This window comes from Microchirus variegatus (assembly GCF_963457635.1).
Source record: "Microchirus variegatus genome assembly, chromosome: 19".
Classification (NCBI taxonomy): domain Eukaryota; kingdom Metazoa; phylum Chordata; class Actinopteri; order Pleuronectiformes; family Soleidae; genus Microchirus; species Microchirus variegatus.
The window spans coordinates 9899554-9921601 of record NC_139820.1 but is presented as its reverse complement, the minus strand read 5'-3'; the positions used below and the strand labels follow the sequence as shown (position 1 = coordinate 9921601).

Sequence of the window (22048 nt, the reverse complement as noted above, 5' to 3'; positions counted from 1 at the left end):
GAATTTACTGTAAATTATTGGTTTTTTGCATCCTTCGTTTTAAAGGACGGACAAAGGATGAATTAATCATTTCCCATTAACCACAACGTGCCTGGCACACACAGACCTGCCGCTTTATTTATGTGTGAGAACAGTTTTATGACTGTGTTTATTTGCTCATGTGTCTGTTGGCTAAATACATGCAGCTAAGTTTGAGGGCTTTGTGGAAAGCCAAAGTTTCCGCTGGCTGGATGGCGAGGCTACTTTTAGCCTCACTTATTACTCCCTTCACCCTGACTGGTTCACACTGTGGGCGCCGCTTTCACAAGTGTTTCTCAAACCTCTGGCAAACATTTAAATCAGTCGCGACTTGTGTAAAAGAATAAAAACATCTATCAATCTTTAATTTTAGCATGAAATGCCCCCATTAAGGTTTGAAGTGACCTATGTAATTATATGTTTCATCTGAATATGGGTTTTGTGTGATTTTTCTTTGTGTGGTAACATCTCTTCTTTCACATGCTGATTTCTGCACTTCTCTTCCACCTCATGTCACACAGCTTCCATTTAGTTCCCATCATCCTCTGTTCGCTCTTTATTCTGTATTCGTTTCCTCTCTCCAGGATGCTGTGCCTCAGCTCCCTGTCCACGCTCCTCCTCCTGCTCCTCCTCTATCCTGCTCCTCTGTCGGCCCAGGAGGTGCTCGTGCGACTCGCAGGTGTAGGTCGACGCAGTGCTAATGAGGGCCGCGTCGAGGTGTTCTATAACGGAGCGTGGGGGACGGTGTGCGATGATGAAGTGGATCTAAACCTAGCCAATGTGCTGTGCCGACAGCTGGGCTTTAAACGCAGCTTTACTTGGGCGCACAGTGCCAAGTTTGGTGAAGGACAAGGTAACGGCACGACTATTTAGTTCACTTCCTCATTAGTAAAAATTAGTTGATTGATTATGTGTTTTGAGATTGAGTTTCTGTTGTGTTTAGGTCTCATCTGGTTGGACAATGTGCGCTGCAAGGGCACAGAAAAATCTGTTGCAGAGTGTCGCTCCAATGGTTGGGGAGTCAACGACTGCACCCATGCCGAGGACCTTGGGGTCGTCTGCAGCCCAGAAAGAAGACCTGGGTCTCCCCCTGTTTCCTTGGAAGAGGCCCCTTCATCCTCCAGGAACCAGCCAAGACAGAGAAACCCACCACCCCCGCCTCACTCTGAGTCCCCTCCAGCTCCACCTGCAGCTCCTACCCACATCTCCTCTTCTTCTAGTCGAGGCCACGTGATCGCGCTCCATCGCAACCCGATGGCGACGCGTCGCAGCAGCGTCTCGCCTCAGGAAAACGGCCACGAGATCCAGATCTTGCAGCGGAACCGAGCCAGCTCCAGGGTGAGCCAGCAAGTGGCCCCGGGCATGCCACAGGGGCACCAGCTCCCTTCACATCTTGCAAACAGCGCCACCTACAGGCAGAGGCAGGAGGCGATGAGGAACAGTCCGCAAGCGGTGAGGCGCGAGGCGGACGGGCAGGTGAACAGGCAGACGTCGCCTCATTCCCAACTCCAGTCTGAGCGCAGGAGTGACAGGAATCGGCAGCAGCTCAGTGGGAACCATGTTGAACCAGACACTGATGTGCATTACACACAGGTAAAAACACACACACACACACACACAGACACTTGCATACACAACTTTACACCAATGAAGAAGCCTACTCTAGTATTATCCAGAGTCCCATACAAAAATGTCACTTGTGGCCATGTATAATTAGAGACTTACTTAAAACCAAACCTTCTACAAATTTGGTTCATATGCAGTGGCAGCGCCTGAAGTATAGTTTAACCACCGATAGCTCATTATGCTTTGCCAGTGGAAATAGCAAGACATTTATCACTTTGTGTTTGGCTTTCTTTGTTTTCAATTTGCAGAGTTTACACATTCTTGACACGTTCGCAGTCATCGAGGCACGTGAAACACAACACAGGGCTCAACCTCGCTGCTTTCTGTTCGTTTCCTTCCTTCTCTGCCCATGCGACTGACGCAGATGATTAGAGAGCGTGATGATTAGAAGCATTGCACCGCACCAACCGTGTGGTGTCGGCAGCTCAAACAAACAATGTCTCGTTTGGGGAAAGATTCGTTTTTGTTTATGAAAGACAAAAAGATTCAGTCAGCTTGATTTGTCGTTTGCGCTTTTATCTTGTGGACAGGGATCAGAAACGGTTCACTTGGAGGAGGCCCGTCTACGGCCTGTGCTGTCCAGTAACCACGGCGGTCTGGTGACGGAGGGAGTGCTGGAAGTGAAGCACGCCGGGAAGTGGCGTCACGTGTGCAACCACGGATGGGACATGAGCAGCAGTCGCGTCGTCTGCGGCATGTTAGGGTTTCCCGCCGCGGAGGCATTTGACCCAATCACCTACAGGTGAGTATGTGAGCAGGAGGGCGTGTGCGCGCACGGAGGCTTATGCTTATGAAAGGGATGGAAAAGAGTGGTTGATTACACATCCTATCATAGATAGAAGGCCTTATTACTTTTCCATCCCCCTGTAGTAGAGGGTAACCACAGCTGCTGTCATTAGCATGACCACACTTGGCACGGCATGTCCACTGTGGCGTTAGCTAAGCCCGGCTGTCCGCCAGGCCTGTCTGAGAGGGCTGAGAGGGCCTTAACATAGGCCTTAAAAATAGTCCAAGAGAGTATGTTATTAATGTCAGAACCAGACTAGACTACAAGATTATCATCATTACCACGGCGTGGGTCATTAAATGAATCATCCCTTACATGGTTTCTAATCTCATATAATTAAGTGACTCGGGACAACTGAGTGCAGCGGCTCGATCTACTGCACAGTGGCACTGAGACAAGTTAAAAAGAAAAAAATAATTGCAGGAATCCAATTCATTAAGTCCTACCGCCGTATCTTCCTCATGAGGGTTGCGTAGCCACTGGAGCCAATCGAGCACACTCTGGATAGGCCAAGGCCACCTTCGCAAGGCCAAAAGTGGACATTTACTCACTCGCACATTCAAGTATCTTACTAGAAAATGACTTTGATAGACATTAAAGTCTTCTTTTAGAATATAACTTGAGTAATAATCTTAAAGTACCTGACAGGAAGCCGGAGAACCCAGGGAGAACATGCAAACTCCATGCAGAAAGGCCCTTGTTCCTCGAACCCAGGTCTTCTTGCTGCAAAAGCAAGAGTGCAAACCTGTACTTAGGTATCAAAAGTAATTTTGTGATATAAAATGTACTTAAGTATTAGAAGTAAAAGTATTGGTTGGCCGCTCAGCTGGGTTTGGGACGGGGGGTAATCCGCTTAGGGTCCCAGTCAGCCCTGCTTCGAACAGACCTTCCGGGCCCCCTCTCTGAGGGTCGCTTTCAATCGGCATTTCTAGATACAGCAAGCAGCAACACATTTAGTTTAGTTTGTGGATATTTTCAGCTATTTTCTTCCAGACAACAGAAATACTGTGAGAAGACATGGAAATTGAGGTGTGTGGGGTTTTTTTTGCTTGTATTTCATTGTCCCATCAACAAATACAAATAATCCACCATGCAAATAGTGTCAGGTATGATTATGTTGACTTTGTCACCATTAATCCAACTCATCTGTCTAACTTTAGCCATAAACACACACTGGAGCACCTACACAAACCTTCAAAGAACCATCCACACTTACCATCAGAACCCAAATTACACAGACACGCTAACACATCCCTGCCTCCACCCTCATCACAGAGCATCTTTAGAAGACCGTACATTACAAATAAACAAGCAAACACACTCACACACACATACACTTGTGCACATGGCAAACACAACCCTCCTTGTGTCTGCCTGTCTGCCCACAGAGGTCTTTTTATGGCTTGGCTAACAGGACGACTGCTCTGACCGCTGGCCTGCCTTTCACCATCTGTCTCTCCATGTCGGCAATAATTACCCCCTGTGTTCTGCCCATGCTCCACAGCAGGACACAGGTTGCTTCTCCTCAGGTGCCCTGTTCACCTCTACAGCTACATCCTCCAAATACCCTACTAACACTCTCTGTCATTACCTATTATGGTTTCCTCAAAGCTATGTGTTACCTGCCAAAGCCTTGGTGACCTCACACTACTACTTGTTATCTTGTCAAAACGCTTCTTGGCGTTTTTTAAGACACACTTGTTTTACCTCGATCAATGTCGCTGTTGTGCTCGTCTCTGTTAGTTTTGACTTAGTTTGGTCTGGAGAAACATCACGCATCCGTGCCAAGAACCCAGCCAGCATCTTGTGTAAAGACCCAGCAGGCCAGAGATTGTTGTTTGTTTTTTTGTTAACCTCCACCCAGCTACATTGGAGATGACTCAAACAGCCATTTTTGTCCCGACGGTAAACAGCTCAGGGTGGGTCGGAAGGGTTTTCTAAAAGGAGAGAACATCTCTGTTGATCTCTGACATCTGCAACTAGGTGTCTAGAGTAAGATGATAATGCCATTTTTGCTTTTCAAAACGAGTCCATTTCAATACAAGGGTACTTCAAAAAGTTCTCAAAAAACGCAAACGTTTGTCGTCACTTACACATGAGGTCCTTCTGTAGGTGAGAGGGAAACCAAATATTGGACATTTTCAGAGCGATGATGATGATGATGTCGTCATCGAGGCTCGAGATGTGACCTTCAGCAAAGGAAAAACAAAGAAAGCTTGAACATTTGTGGACCAACTTTTTCCAATTTTTCTCTTGTGACGTTTTCTGCGCAAGACTTTTGGGGAACTTTTTGAAGTACCCATCCATTCTCGAGTCCACAGAGAGTACAAACTCTCTTCTCACACTATCATGATGCCAATTTGTTGACTAGATGACAAGATGTCGGTACACTCTTAGAAACAAGGGTTCCAAAAGGGTCCTTCTCCAAGGGCTGGGGTTCTACCTGGAACCACTTGCTTCTGAAAAACCCTTTCCTGAAGGATTTCAAGGGTTCTTGGTAACACTAATGGTTCTAGTAAGTACCATTTGATCCAGAGAACCCTTTAAAACCCCTTTCCTGAATAAAGGGTTTTAAAGGGGTTCTTGGTGGAACCCTCCTTAAGGGTTCCTGGTGGAACTGGAGCCAAAAAGGGTTCTCCTATGAGGACAAGCCGAAGAACCTTATATGGTTCTACTTTTATTTCTAAGAGTGTAGATGCCCAATATTCAGGTCAGGTAATTTGAACGATTTGTTGACTTTTGTGTTCAAACTGTAACAATCCTAACCCTATCTCATGCACAATATCAACAAAAGTGAAAGTACAGAGTAGTTTTATCATGACGACGTTCAGTTGCTACCCACTCGGCAGGCAGTGGCCCATGCCCACTCTTCTTTTGGGATTCATGTCCTCTTGAGCAGATGTAATTATGGTCTGAAAGATCCTCTAATCTACAATATTCTTTTGGCTGAACCTGCTGCACCCGCCTTTGCTGTGTCAGCATTTCCCTTTTCTTGCCATGTGGTTGTTTTTCTGGTGTGACTGCCTTTGTCTCTGCCTGTTAAGTTGTTCAGTTTTTTTTTTAACAGATGTTTAAATACTCCCCCACTTTGAAATGCTTACAAAAGGCAAGCGCTAAAACCATTTTCCAGCTCCCTTATTTCATCACATCCACACTCTCTTTGAGGCTCACAGTAACTTCTTAAGCTCTCCTAATTTACTTTCACTCCCTGCTCCTTGCCCCTCCCGTCCTCATTTGCAGCCTTTCTTAATTCCTTTGCAGCAATTATACTAAATCCCATATTTCATGGAAAAGTACATCATTATGACCCCTTTGAGTTTTCTCCCAGTGAGGTTGACGGGACTGTCTAGAGGCGGTTGTGGAGCCCGTGTGGCAACCTGCTGTCTCCTTAGTGAGCCGATTGTTCCAGTCAGGCAGCTTTGCATTCATACCGTATAATAACAGGTTATCTCTGCTGCTTTCCTCACAGTCAGCTCCTCTCTACAGTGCAGCTCAAGGTATTGTGTGGTCAGCACTGAGCGGAGGATCCTGAGAAGTACGAAAGTCTTCTTTGGGTTGAAGTGATTCAGCGGCAGCGCTGTGGTTGCAACCTGTTTGTTGTGTTGAGGCTTGGTGTTGCGGGTTCACTTCCCTTTCTTTAACATTTCATAAGACGGCGAAAGCCACAAAATGAGTTCATGCTGTTTTTTTCCTGAAGGAAAACGTCGCAGCGGGGAGCTTTTAGCTCAACTGAAATGTGTCCGAAAATCATAAAGAACATGTTTTCCGTCTTCCTGTGAAGTTAGGTAATGGTCATAAAAGAAGTCACAGATGTCAGTCTTACATCACTCAGCATGCAGTCATAGTGTCGGTCCTTTAAAGACTTTTGTTTTTACAGAGCTAAGGAAAGTTGATATGTACGTGCATATTTCCATGTCTGGTGTGTGTGTGAACCAACATGCTACTGCTCGACCGCACAGCAGACACTGCCAAGCAGAGCAGGCAATTATATGGGTAGCACTTGTCTCCCCCTAGCAACCCCCTCCCACCACCACCACCACCTCTGTCCTCCGCCCTCCAAACCATGAACTAACACCCCCTTATAGTCTGTCTTTCTCACTTTGATTTACCACCAAGTTATGAAACAGACGCACGCAAGCAAGCAGATAGACTGAGGCAGACACACGCTATCATACACAGCTCACTCACACTTTCATTGCACTGACAAAGTCGGGCAAGATACAGCTACCCTGGAATGTGATTGGCCAAAAGCATTTTGCGTTTCCATGGTTTTGGAACGGTGACTTTTGCTGACTGTTTGCACGGTCTCTTTTCGGCTAATTCCGGTAAGCCGTCGTCAGCCAAGGATGCAGAACAAGGATGTTCTACGGCCACTAGTTGTGTTACAGTTTTACGCAAAAATCAATGCGATATTTCTAAAATTTCGACCAAGTACAATTGCTACTCGCACGTGTTTCCTTTGAAGGTTGTTTTGCGTACTAGCCGCAATTCTAGACTCGCGACATCCCATTTTTATCGTGAAATCTTGTCCCACGAGACTCCACGTTTTGCAATAAACTTATATCGTCTGAAAAACCACTTAATGAGAGCGTACATTTTTTTAGTAATATTTGAGAGGTTTTTCGAAATTTTGTAGGTGCTTCCATTACCACCTTTTTATTGCAATATTTAGGTTTTGCACATTTCTAAGGGTAACAGAAATCCTACTTGTGTCTACAGATGTTGCCAAGAGATGTTGGCGACCGGCAGTTTCAGAGCTGATTTATATTTTAGAAGAAGTTGTGAGATACTACTGGATCACTTCTACAGAGGCCACCATTTTGGAGCGCCATGTTTTTTGCAATAGTCCACAATGGACAATCTAAATACATTTTTGCATATCTATATATCTTGCATATCTAACCACAATGCAGAGATGACTGAGAATTTAGCACTTGTTTGCAAAATGTCACGACTTTGAGTCTGCACATTGTTAAAGACACATTTATCCACTAGAGGAGGCCTGCTGTCTAGACCAGACTGGTTGTTTCATCACTGTGGGACGGCAGTAGAAGTCATAAAATAACAATTTGCGCCAGTTTATAACTTATATGCGAGTGGAAATGTACTACGAGGAAGAAAAAACGTTGGCCTTCCCTGGCCAAGTGTAGGATTATAAATGATTTGCGGTTCACATGTTTCATATATCGTCTCTCACTCTGCCTCAGGTTCAAGCCTCGAGCCCTGGGGTTCTCTTGCAGAGGGAACATCTACCATTTTAAACATTTAATTGCATCATGAATCTGGTACCGACAGTAAACTCACCTCTTGTCTATACTTGGTATCCTGACTCAAATTTATTCAGGCACATTCATGAAGGGCGTCAGTCACACTGCACCTGTCTGTGGTCACACTGGTTGGTCAGCTCGGTGTGTGTGTGTGCGTGTGCGTGTGTGTGAGACACTGCCTGGTTTGTGAATCATTCTCTTTATTGAATTCTCCTTTTATTCTTCCCAGTTTTGTGGTTTTGGCTCAGTGCGTGTGTGTGTGTGTGTGTGTGTGTGTGCACAGTAGTAGGGGGCCTCATGTGTGTATACACAGTTTCCCTTTAGGATTTGACTCAAGTTTAAGTTTAATACCCATGAAACTAGACACAGTTTAGAAACCCCTGTTGAAGTTGGCAGACCTCAATAAGGATTCTTGCATGGATTAATGTATCGTGGTTTATATATATATATATGTATAGGTTGTTTTCCATCCATTCTAGACATATAGACAAATACTAAAAAAAGAAACACCCATAAACATAGGAAGGGAAGAGAGGGGAAAAATGGGGGGACTCAGGGTGAGATCTATTATTTCAATGTATGTCTCTTTGTACTTCCTTGTTAGAAATTAAATGTTCTCTGTCTTTCAGGAAACAGTGGGATTCCAAGTTAGCCGACCCATCATCCAGGTAAGGCTAACATCTGGTCATTGAGTATTTTCTATAATAATAATCACTAACAACACAGTATGTCTCTTACCCAGACTGAGGACCCAGATTACCAAAAAAGCCTACTGGGTGGAGAAAGTGCAGTGTCAGGGTACGGAGGTCTCCCTGTCGCAGTGCCAGTCTCAGCTGTCCCTCCCCAGGACTGATGTCCCATGCAGTGGGGGTATGCATGTGGTGGTCCGCTGTACCCCAGGATACCAGTTTGCACGACAAGGGAGAGCACCTGCACCACCTGCAGTGCCGGTCAGTGTGAGGAACAAGTACTGTGAAAGAAAATAGTTTTTGAGATCTCAGGAAATACATGTTTTTGTTTTAGACTTGTATTACATCTTGTCTTTGTGGTGAAGATGAATCTACAACCACTTAGCTTAGCTATTTGACAGGAAGCATGTGGAGACAGATGTTGGTTGGTTGGTTGGTTGGTGGTGATGGTGATTTACATCAGTTGGTGTCGGTAGTGTTGTATCACTGCCTTCTTCTGTATTTAACCATCCATTACACCCAATCACACAATGGGTGTCCATCTTTTCGTAGCATTGGGTCTGGTTCCCAGCACCTTTGCAATCATAACACAGTGCATCTATAATCTCCACAAAGAGTTTGTTTAGTTTTTAAAAGTTAAAGGTAGGGTTGGTCATTGAGCAGCCTTAATTTTGAATTCAAAAGTCAAAGCGCAACGAACACAGATTCACGAGCGCTGTGCAGCATCGGTAAACTTTGGGTACTTTTCAGGTGATGCTAACATTTTCGGATACTTGTTCAAAAATGACAACGTGATGCCGAAAAACAACAAATACTCTCAAAAGATCACAAAGACATAAAGATGACCCACCTGTCCACTAGAAACAGCGCCACCACAGCAGCATCACTTTGCAGACCTTTCTGGGCTTTCAGTTGTCAGGTTAGGGTTCTGCATCAGTCTTTTTCTTGGCAGTAGCTTTCCCAAAAAACGTCTTTCACTTGTGACAAACACCTGTTGTTGGCACCTTTACTGCCATAGCGTCGTGTCTCATTGAATTTTTAGCAAGCTAGCATAAGCTCTGGTGAAAGGTAAATGTGCATAAGGGTTGCGATCTATGACTGGATGGTGTTTTTTACAGGACTGTCCATTCCTCGGATGACTGACAGTTTAAGTTTTTGTCACATACTTTATTTAATTAGGTACAATCAGGACGTGAAGAGGATTTTAAGCAATACAGTAAAAAATGCTCCCAAACATTTAATCTAGCAACCTCCCTCTGAGTGTTTCATAGTGGGCCTTTAGTAGTTTTATGCTAACATAACCTTAAATGCAGGTTTTTAGGTTAGCTGAAATTTTTTATTAAAATGTACAATATTTGACAAAAGACAGAAATGGTGATGTTTTGATGTAATTGGTTACAATCAGGATGTGAAGAGGATTTTAAGCAATACAGTAAAAAATGCTCCCACCCCACATTTAAGCTAGCAACCTCCCTTCGACTGTTTCATAGTGGGCCTTTAGTAGTTTTATGCTAACATAAACTTGAATGCAGGTTTTTACGTTAGCTGAACTTTTTATTAAAATGTACAATATTTGACAAAAGACAGAAATGATGATGTTGTAATTGGTTGAAATCAAGATGTGAAGAGGATTTTAAGCAATACAGTAAAAAATGCTCCCACCCCACATTTAAGCTAGCAACCTCCCTTCGACTGTTTCATAGTGGGCCTTTAGGAGTTTTATGCTAACATAGTCTTGAATGCAGGTATTTAGGTTAGCTGAGGTTTTTATTAAAATGTAATATATTTGACAAAAGACAGAAATGGTGATGTGATGGTAGTTAAGCCATTATTGCTCACAGCTTCTTCCACTTTTGAGCCCTTCACTATCAGATGTTCAGGATCCGAATGTCTAAAGCAGTCAATGTTAATGTTTTAGATCTTCTTCTTTTTTTTTTTTTTAAGGTTTTAAACAATAAGATCAAACCATTTCTTACCCACACTCCTCTTTTTTTTCCAAACAGCTTGTCGTGCGCCTGAAGGCAGGATCCCGTCTTGGAGAGGGCCGTGTCGAGGTGCTGCAAGAGGGCAAGTGGGGCACCGTGTGTGACCACCTGTGGGACGTGACTGCAGCCAGCGTGGTCTGCAGAGAGCTTGGCTTTGGGACAGCAAAAGAAGCCCTGACTAAGGCTCAACTGGGACAGGGTAGGATAGGACACACATAAACATAGAAACACATATACAGCGTTGTATATAAAGTCTGCATAAGCTGCACTTTGAAGATTTGCTTTATGTGACACGCGAGACGTTTGTGTATGACATCCTTCAACACCGCTATCGCTGAGTCATTATTATGTCTATTGAACAAAATCACAGAGTATGTATGGCTGCTGATCTGATCATCCGATTAAATGTCACTGACTTTGAATCAGCGCCTGGGTTCAAGCATGCACCCTGAGCTTGCTCAGTTTAACTGAGTGATTCAGTCAGACTAAACACTTTTCAGTCTAAATGCGTGTTCCTAAACGCAGCACACCAAGAACTATGGGCCCGGCAGACAAATAAACGCTGAAAACTGTTTACAGCCTCACATCTACTTCTACAAGCTGATTGCTGAGGAACTCTACCCGAGACCAATTATATGAGTGTAAACTATGTTTGGAGGTTCCAACGACCGTGTGTTGTTTTCAAAATAAACCTGTTGTATGTAAAAAGTTAGTAGAGCTTTGAAGGCCAGGATGTCGGGCAATCAGTGCCGAGCACAACCAAACATTCACAAAGGCGTGATTATTTTGGCCCTGCTTTTGTTGCGGCGCGGGAAAATATAGCTGCTAAATTGTCAAGCAATAATAGAGTCAAACATTTTCCTCAGAAATGGCACAGATGCCACTTTTCCTCACACTCAGTTATTGTCCTTTTTTTCTGCAGTAGTTCTGCAATCACGTTTATTTCCTTCCATTATCTTTCTGCTCAAATGAGCACATAGCATGTCATATAATTCCCTCTATTTTTTAATGAAGTACTGATGGAAACCATTTATGTTTATGGCCTTATTAAACTAGGTGCTATGGTGTGTTTCACCCAATAACGAGCTTGGTAAAAATGCGTTCTGCATGTTAACGCCTCAGGTCTGTTGTTTCTACAGTGAGTTGCGTGAACATAGAAGCTGCTGACCGTGCATTGCAGTCTAATGCAATGCATCTAATGACATCTTTAGCTATTTAAGGCCAAATTATAGGGCTTTATTGCGCATTAGCCTCGTGGGCCTAACACACCTACGCAAACATAAATGTGTTCAAAGATTTTCCTCCATTTTGCCATTTCGGTATCTATTTTGGTTTATTATAAAGCATGGCCCTGGTGTTCTCTGGCTAAGCTCAGTCTCAGAGCCACATCACAGGTCCCGGTCATGTCTGGGCTTTCTCTGTGGACCTCTATGGCTGCACAGCCGTCAGGTTCAAGAGCCTTTCATGTAGTGTGTGTGTGTGTGTGTGTGTGTGTGTGTGTGTGTGTGTATGTGTCTTTTCGCATGTGGCCTATGGTTAGTAAAACACACATGAATCATAACACTTTTAGCAAGTACACACTATTAGCATTAGTTTAAATAGCATTAATAAATATTGAATGAATCATTTATAACTAGTGTGACATCATGTTTACGTGCCGCAGCACCGTAATCCAGGCAACTTTACCAGTTAGCTCCGTTAGCTAAGCATTAAGAAATATTGAATTAATCATTTATGACTAGTGCTGGGCACGTTAACGGTTAATGGCGGTTAACGTTAGCGCATGTTAACATACGTGTTTTCTATGACGACTGACCACAGCACCAGAGTCCAGTTTACCAGTTAGCTCCGTTAGCTGCGCTAGCTCCTTTAGCGCCATTAGCGCGCCTACAGTCGAACTGGAGCAGTCTGTTTATTAAACGGAAAGAGCAGCGCTACAAATAACCAGCGTACCTGTGTCCTCCGTATGTGTGCCCCTGTTTTTAAAGTTTAGCGTTACTTTAGAGACTCATTTGAACAATCGGGATTCACGTAAACGTGACGTCGCGTACGTCTTTTTCCGGTCAGGTGCCATGCGTTAACATGCATTAACGTTGACGCTGTTTATAACTGTGTTTATAAACTATATACGAATGAGTATTCATGCATTAAAAAAGATGAATTCAATATTTTTTGATGCTTAACGAATGCTAATAGTGTGTACCCATGAATCAATCTGCGTCCTGTTCTGTAGGTACCGGTCCTATTCACATGAACAGTGTACAGTGCACAGGCCGGGAGAAGTCGATTAAAGAGTGTACCTACAGACAGGTGCCACTTTACAGCTGCAAACATAACCAGGACGTTTCAGTTCGCTGCAACGTACCCTACACTGGCATACAGACTACGGTGAGAATAATAAAAAACAATATATATATATATATATACAGACAGGAATTATACTGCAGCGGTCACACTTTTCCTTTCCCGTCGTCATTAGGTGCGTCTAGCAGGAGGCAGAGAGCCGTCAGAGGGCCGCGTGGAGGTGCTAATAGAGGTCGGAGGAGCGAAGCGTTGGGGCTCCGTCTGCAGCGAGAACTGGGGCATCAACGAAGCCATGGTTGTCTGCCGACAGCTCGGCTTGGGCTTTGCCTCGACGGCTCATCAGGTAACTTGACCAAGAGGCGACCAAGACTCTGAGCCGCTATTTTTAAGCCTCGATGTGGCCAGCACTGTGATGAGCAAGAAGCTCATTTTCCCAGTTGCCCCCTAGTGGCTATTCATTATATTCTAACTTCATGGTTGTCTTCATCCAGACAACTGGAAGACGACGTCCACTTTTTATATACGGTCTATTTAAGTCAGACTGCAGTATGTCTGTAAACTTTGTCTTCTTTGCAAAGCTCTTTACTTTCCTCTTTTCCAAACTTTTGCGCTCCTGTATTTCCTCCTCTTCTCTCTCTCCCTCTCTCCGTCCTGCTGTTTGTGCATCTGTGCTGTGTTATTACCGAGGCCTGAGATAATTACAGGCTTCTCAAGCGTCCACTTCCAGCACAACGAAAATAAAAGAGGGAAAGTGAGGTGAAGAGCGATGGGGAGAAATTCACAGAGCAAACAGTCTGAAAATAGAAGTGTGCATGGAAAGGGCAGTGTGAGTGTGTTTTCAGGGGGGCTGCTTGGAACATTTAACAGGCAGCTGTTTTAAAATAATGTGAAAAAGTGTGGAAAATGTTATAATGTGCACTGATAGTTCCTCTAAAAAAAGTAGCAGGCTGCTATTTGCCTTCAGCTCTAGGACTATTTTTCACTTCTTGCCATCTTTCCAGAGGTGTTTAAAACAACAGCACAATGAGCTCTTGATTGGAAGCTGAACGATTTTGAATGTAAATAATACTCTCCTCGTCCACCTCTGGTGCAGGAGACCTGGTATTGGCCTAGTTCTTTGGATGCAGTGGAGGTGGTTCTGAGTGGCACTCACTGTGCCGGCACTGAGATGTCCATCCAGCAATGTCGCAGAAACACACACGTCTATTGTCCCAGAGGAGGAGACGGCAGAGCCGCAGGAGTGACGTGCGTCGAGGGTGAGTCCCAAAAAAAACCAGCAATTCATATTTGTTATGCGATGACTGTAATGTACACTACTGTTCAAAAGTTTGGGGTCACTTAGAAATGTCCTTATTAAGCACTTTTTTTTCAAACATTGAATGAATCAGAAATACACTCTATACATTGTTAATGTGGTAAAAGACTATTCTAGCTGCAAACGTCTGTTTTTTAATGGAATATGTACATAGATGTATGGAGGCCAATTTCCAGCAACCATCTCTCCAGTGTTCTAATGGTACATTATGTTTGCTATTCGCGTTAGAAGGCTATTGCATTGATTAGAAAACCCTTGAAAACCCTTGTGCTATCATGTTAGCACAGCTGACTAGTCTTTCTTATCTTGTCAATGTCTAGACTATATTTTCTATTCATTTTGCAACTCTTTTGATGAATAAAAGTGTGAGTTTTAATGGAAAAAAACACAAAAAAAATTGTATAGTGGACCCCAAACTTTTCAATGGTAGTAACCTGGGAGTCTTTGACCCCTGCAGCTGCTCCTGACCTCGTCCTGGATGCGCAGCTCGTCCAGGAGACGGCGTACCTGGAGGATCGGCCGCTCCACCTGCTGACCTGTGCTAACGAGGAGAACTGCCTGTCCTCTTCCGCTGCCAGGATGAACTGGCCCTATGGTCACCGACGCCTGCTGCGCTTTTCCTCCCGAATCATGAACCTGGGCCGCGCCGACTTCCGACCCCGTGCCACCAGAGAAAGCTGGGTATGGCACCAGTGCCACAGGTAAGATCTGAAAGAACACCATCCATCCATTATCTACCGCTGTGTCCTCCACCGGAGGGTCGCGGAGGGTGCTGTGCCTATCTCAGCTGATGTAGGGCGATGGCAGGGTCCACCCTGGACTGGAACTTAGGGCCACATATATAGACAACCATTCACTCTAACACCTACGGTTAATTTAGAGTGACCAATTTATCTAATCCCCAAATCTGCATGTTTTTGGGAGGAAGCCGGAGAAAACCCACGCACACACAGGGAGAACATGCAAACACCATGCAGAAAGGCCCTTGTTCCGACCGGGGCTCCAACCCGGGTCTTCTTGCTGCAAAGGCAAGAGCGCTAACCGCTACGCCATCCGTGTGGCCCACCAGAGGGGATTTAAGGTTTTTATTTTGACTAACAGCTGCTCGTTCTATCAACCAGATAGGGAGTAACTATGTGGTGACTTTAGCTGCAGCGGGGGTTTGGTTGGAAAAGAGGAGCTGCCCTATCCTCCCCTGTGGCACAGGAATGGGCATCATTATGAGTTGGCACAAGCAAAGTTAGCCAAAAAAAAAACACTCTTGCTACCAGAGGTCAGAAAAATGAAATGTCTACGGCAAGAAATGAACGGAAATGTAAGAATTGGTGAGTGAAATTTGAACACTGGGTGGAGCGCGCTACAGCGATATTTTAGTTGAGTTGGACTATAAATAACTAAAAATTGTGTTTACAATAAACATCCTCCTCACCGGTCACCCAGTTGTTACAGTCAGAGCCATGACTGCAGTCGCAGCATCCTGGCTTCTTATCTCAGCGGTTGTGGTCCAGTGTCCTTAAACGAGAGGCACAGCGCGTTGTGTCTTTGTGAAGCCACAACCCAATCACTACCTCCCCGAGCAGCAAACACATGGCTCAACCTTCAGTTTTATAAGAGTCTGCATAGGGACTGGCTTTGTCTTGAGAGAAAGAGCAACAATAAACTAATATCTATCTGCTATTATTTTGGCTTTTACAATTGTTGCGTGTTCCAAAACAAAATGCAGCATAATCAATGCAGCTCTTTCCTTTTCTGTTCTTTATTTACATACCTTTTGCAGGCACTACCACAGCATTGAGGTCTTCACCAACTACGATCTGCTCACTCTCAATGGGACCAAGGTGGCTGAAGGTCACAAAGCCAGTTTCTGCCTGGAGGACACGTACTGCCCTGAAGGTGAGACAGACAAGGCAAGGCAAGGCAAGGCAAGGCAAGGCAAGGCAAGGCAAGGCAAGGCAAGGCATATATTTGAGTTCTGAGTTTAAAGTCCGAATTGTGAGAATAAAGAATTCTGAGTTTTAAAGTCAGAATTCTGAGAATAAAGACAGAATTCCGAGTTTTAAAGGCAGAAATTCTGAGAATTAAGTCAGAATTCTGATTCTGGAATAAAGCCAACATTTTGAGAATAAAGTCAGAATTCTGAGAATGAAGCCAGAAATTCTGAGTTTAAAGTCAGATTTCTGATTTTAGTTTAAAGTCAGAATTTTGAGAATAAAGTCAGAATTCTGACAATATAGTCATAAAGTCCGAGTTCTGAGTTTAAAGTCAGAAATTCTGAGTTTAAAGTCAGAATTCGACAATATAGTCATAAAGTCAGAATTTGGAGATCAGTCAGAACTCAAATATTTGTTTCCTGTGTGGCCCTAATCCTCTTCCGTACATCTGTGATGTGATGTGAAGGAAAATCTGGGTGAAAAAAAACAAGTGCTGAATCAAAAATACACAAACGTGCAAAGCTGAAATCCCACAATGAGCATCTAAAGTCAGCTGTAAGATCAGAAGCCAAGCCCAAATTCATCTTGGCTTCAGAGAGCCCAGACAGCTTTATGCTGCTCAGCCTCTCCATTCATTTTAAAGTCCCCAAAAAAGATTGGGTTTTTAAATCATTTTGTCATAATTTCAGCTTGTTGGTGGAAATTGAAATCCACAGAGACCAACACCAAAATTCATTTTACACACCATAGTCATCCCGTTTTATCTCTCCTCTGATGTTTCCCCCCCCCCTAGGACTCCATAAGCGGTATGCCTGCTATAACATGGGACAGCAGGGTATATCAGTCGGCTGCTGGGACACTTACCGCCACGACATTGACTGCCAGTGGGTCGACATCACAGACGTGCGACCTGGTGAATACATCTTTCAGGTCAGGAGGCTCATATTCACATTATTTTAAAAAGCATGTTTTCATTAAAAATATAAGAAGAGAAAAGAAGTAGGGCGGATGTCAGCCACCAGGGGGAGACTGCTTGGTTGCAAAAAGAACCTAATTTATGGAAGTCTCTGGGAATCTGAGGCTACTTCCCGTAAAACACTTTCCTGGGGAGTTAATGGTCTCAATCACTAGTTTCAGGTCTTCTTCAAGCGCACCTGATTCGAAATTTTTTAATTTTGTGTGATTGACAGCCGGTATCATCCACTGGGTGCGTGGTTGTCTTCTGGGTTTCAATAACAGACAACGGCGAGAGTCCAGTCCTCCCAAAATCTTGAGGCTTCACAATGGGAGGAGTTTTAAAGTCCGAGTTTAAACTCTGAGTTTAAAGTCAGCATTCTGAGTTTAAAGTCAGAGTTCTGAGTATAAAGAGTTTTAAAGTCAGAATTCAGAAGTTTAAAGTCAGAATTTTGAGTTTAGAGTTAGTATTATGAGTTTTAAAGTCAGAAATTCTGAGAATTAAGTCAGAATTCTGAGTTTTAAAGTCAGAGTTATGAGAATAAAGTCAGAATTCTGAGAGTAAAGACAGAATTCCAAGCTTTAAAGGCAGAAATCCTGAGAATTAAGTCAGAATTCTGAGAATAAAGTCAGAACTATGTGTTTTAAAGTCTGAGTTTAAACTCAAAATTCTGAGAATAAAGTTAGAATTCTAAGAATAAAGGCAGAATTCTGAGTTCTAAAGTCAGAAATCCTGAGTTTAAAGTCAGAATTCTGAGTTTAAAGTCAGAACTCAAATATTTTTTTTTTCCTGTGTGGCCCTTCCTCTTCCGTAGTTTTGCAACCACAAGACTAAATCCATTTTTATATGTAGTCTATAAACTGAACTCAGGGGAACAAGCACAGGAAAGAAAACACTAGTGTTGGTGTTCCGACATCTGAAGGTGCACATAAGATAAGTGACCATAATTTCAGCTAAATTGTTCTTGGCTGTGCTTCCAACCATTCAGGTGTAGAGTTTGTACGTATGTAGTCTCAAAGGGTGTGTGCGTATTTAAATAGTTGTGAATTTAGTCTGGGTTTATATAGAAAGTAGACCTAGCTATTAGAACACCCTCTCCGGGAGCACGGGCAGTGGAAAAGCTCCCTCAGCACTTTGCATTTGCACAGAGCTGTGAGTTTTTTTGTGTTTTAAAAGCGACGTTTGTTCACAAATGTCGCGTCTGTTTCATCCAATCTGTTGCGGTGACCTTCTCATCTGTCCTTGCTCTGTCATTTGTTCTATTTTTTCCACCCCAGACAGTTTCTAATTATTTTCCCGAGAGTTTACATAAAAAACATGACGCTTAAAAGCTTGAATTGCATTAAAAAAAAAAAAAAAAAACGTGACGCTTAAAAGCTTTGAGCTGTGGACTGGTTAAAGGCTAGAGCCGTACAAGTCCGTGCACATGCGACAAGCCACGTCCTCAGAGATAAAACCACAAACATGTCATAAAGCCCAGGATCCACCGTTGCCATAGACGATGTGAATCAGCAGCACTTTGTGGCCCGCGATTGTGGTTCGTCAGTAGTTGAGCTGCTCGTAAAATTTGCGTCAGGAGCGAGAGATTGGGGGAGGGCGCGAACGCACGTCTTTCATGGCGCTGGGTGTTTCTTTGGAGTGGCAGCCATTTTTAGTACCATACATTTAAACCGATGAGTCATGTTCTCAGTGACTCCTGACTGCACCATCATTTAAAAAAAAATCAGCTGCACTATGTCACAGCCTTTTACATGACAGTGACAGACTTTCATAGTTCACATTATCACAAGAGTATTTAAAGGTCCATTTAAACGACAATGCTGGCGGTATGATACCCTTAAGTGAAAATATCACAGTATCACAGCATTGTGCCCTGAAATATCATCTCCTTCGTGCCATCCATCCATCCATTATGTACCACGTCATACTCCACCGGAGGGTCACGGGGGGTGCTGTGCTCAGCTGACATAGGGTGATAGGCGGGGTACACCCTGGACAGTTCGCCAGTCCATCGCAGGGCCACAATGCAGAGACAAACAACGCAAACAAAGGGGCAAACGACTCTCGTCCGGCTCCCTAATTTAACGGTAAATCGCGCCAAGTTGCGTCCGAGGGCTCTGTATGACGTTGGTCCGAGCGTCCACCCACAAAAATAATACATTTTCCCCCTAAGTGGAGTCTGGCCGCTGCCAAATATGCAACGTCAGGGGGAGAATCTTAGCATTGATTGGCCGTTCACGTCGTCTCACGCTAGCACGTTTTCTTGGCGATGGGCCAAGGTTGTACCTTAGCAGGGCTGTCGTATATATATATAATATATATGGCAGGCAGGCAGGCAGGCAGACAGAGAGGGTGGAAAACAACAAACCATGGCAACCAACCGTGGCTACAGCCTAATGATAGGCTGCAACGTAATCCAAACCCAAAACTGTCATCGCTGAATCCCTTCTTTTTTTCTTCCCCTGCACAGAGATAACAGTGGAAAGTGATGTCATCCATCACTTTCAAACCCCCCAATTTATATACCATGAGCCCTATAGAGAAGGAGAGAACAATAATCCTGTGGTTGTGCGTGGAAAAACTGTTGTTTCCAACGGCCCAAAATAGAGTTTCCTTTACTTTTTTTTTTTTGTCTGGTAATGTTCTTATTCTAGACTTTGAAAAAACGGAGAATCCTCACATCAGCAAAAACAAAACAAAAATGGGCTGGATGGATGTCACATCCTGACATACATATTCTGCACACATGAGAGTCTATTTGTATTATCAGAGTTTTAAAATAAGACTTTCTTTGAAGCCATGAGTTCCAATTCTCAGACTTGCAACCAGGCTCTTGTTGGAAGACACCGGTGAGTTTCCTCTAAAAGTAAATAAATAAATAATTTATAAAATTGACATCGTGCTCTATTGAAGAAGACCTGAAACTGTCAATCGAGAGCATTAGCTACTCTGGGAAATATTTACGGACATTATAAATCAAGTAAGAAGTTGGCTAATTTTCCCATAGACTTCCATTTGCCAACAGTGTATGGACCCAAGAGCATAAAACTAGAGGATAATTATTAGGACAGTCCATTACAACAGATGGAAAACTTCAGGTTACATAGGATGGAATAAACTACAACATAAAATAGGAGAACAAGTTATATACAAGCAATTTAACTAAAAAAAAATAGATCCGCCGATTTAATAGATCCGCTGATTATGAAAAATGACTAAAATAGTCAGCTGAAAAACCTCTTTGACTTCTATGCTAGCGCCCCCTACAGCTGTTATATTTTTGATGCTTATTTATTTTTTCCCACAATAAAGATATTTTATATCCACTTCATATCTGCTGCGACATATGTTCGACCGAAAGAAAAGACGTATAGATACACTACCGTTCAATACCCCGTTTGGGGTCACCTATACAATATTTTGGTGTTTTCCATTAAAAGTCTCACTTTTATACATCAAACGAGTTGTGAAATTAATAGAAAATAGTAGTCAAGACATTGACAAGTTAGAAATTATGATTTTAATGCTGTTTTCAGCCGTGCTAACATAATTACACAAGGGTTTTCAAATCATCCAATAGCGTTAGCAAGCAGCTAAGCTAAACGCGATTAGCAAACGCAATGTAGCATTAGAACACTGGAGAGACCATGTAAAATAAAATAAAATAGTGCATGTCAAACAAACAATAAAAAGATAACTCTACTAAACTATAGAGAACATGACTGTCTTAAGCATCTTCTTATCTTATTTCTTCATTTCCCGCCTTTTACAGGTCGAGGTCAACCCTTCCTTAGACATGGCTGAGTCTGATTTCCAAAACAACATGATGCGTTGTCGCTGCAAGTATGACGGAGCGCGAGTTTACATGTCTGGATGCCACGCAGGTACAGTGCTACCACTTCCCCTTACTGCACGAATGGCCTCCTTTTTTTTCCCCAGCGCGCCGTTCATTTGAATTGTCTTCTGCTTCTGTCAGGTGACGCCTACAGCGCAGAGGTGGAGGACCTGTTCGACCACCAGCGCCACCTTTCCAACAACTTCCTGTGAAAACCAAGGAACACGCAGCTGTAAGGACAGAGCAACTGTACAACTCCTCACAACACCTCAACACGTCAGGGCGAAGCAGGGTTAACGACAATGCCAGTAAACAGAAGGCCGAGGGGAGGGGAGGGAGTTAACGTGGGGTGGCATGAACGGAACTTAACGCTAAACTGACTAATTAGGATCCTGTGACTGAAGAGGGGGAATTGTAGGAAGAGGCCGTCGCAAGTGTCAATGCCACCGTGATAAAACGGAGAGTTCAATTTTTGCCAATTTTTTAACAAATTTAATCCCATTGATCAAAACATAACCACAGTTAACAAGGTAATGACATGAAGGCACACGAGTGCGACACATGCTGTCCTGTCACGCTACGTCACCACGGTGTCATAATAATATCAACACAGGTAACAGAATTACAAAATGCAGTATTTACTGCTACAACTGTGTGGCTTCTTGGTGTTTAATGAGATTTTTCTTATTTTATTTTTTTTGTTTTTTGTTTTTTTTTTTACTTCATGGTGCTATTTTGCCTTTTACGAATAAATTTTGTAATGTATTGCAAATGTATTGTCATGTACAGTTTTATATTACGTCTCTGGAATATTGTTCTTATAAGGTCTCTAATTTATGCAGAATTTTAATGTACTTTTGAGTTGAAAACGTGTCCCTGTGTGGCTGTGTTTGTTATTGTTAATTTTATTTTGATTTCATATTTTTAATATTATGTCTGTGCTTCACTTGTTAAACACCGGTACCATCAGATGAGATTTGCTTGTACCACAGTATTTGCGCCTTTAACAGGATTTGCTAATGGTAGAGAAAGAATAAACGTCAGTGACAAACTTTATGGTTATTTGAGGCATTTTTTTGTTGTTGTTTTTAGAGCAAAAACAATGATAATGGTCTCTTTCAAACCCTGGGGAAATCTGCTAACTTGATTAAAGAGATTCCCATATTTAACCATGTAGTAAAGATTAATAACTAGTGCTGCGCAGTTAACGCATGACGTGTTTCCACGACGACTGACCGGAAAAAGACGTGCACGACGTCATGTTTACGGGCTGCGGCACTTGAGTCCAGTTTAGCAGTTAGCTCCTATAGCGCCGTTAGCGCGCCAACAGTCAAAC

General features: G+C 43.3%; 1 protein-coding gene across 1 annotated transcript; it reads left to right on the top strand.

The window, feature by feature from the left end:
* Positions 1-603: 603 nt before the first annotated feature.
* LOC310940778 (lysyl oxidase homolog 4-like) lies at positions 604-20924 on the top strand (the record flags this gene model as incomplete). The annotated part of the gene is made up of 14 exons (XM_083905782.1): positions 604-871; positions 962-1611; positions 2175-2386; positions 8328-8366; positions 8441-8648; positions 10391-10571; positions 12606-12760; positions 12852-13019; positions 13770-13932; positions 14449-14692; positions 15769-15884; positions 16716-16852; positions 20650-20761; positions 20854-20924. 14 exons carry the CDS (start codon positions 604-606, stop codon positions 20922-20924), a joined length of 2724 nt encoding a protein of 907 aa, XP_083761908.1.
* Positions 20925-22048: the final 1124 nt, after the last annotated feature.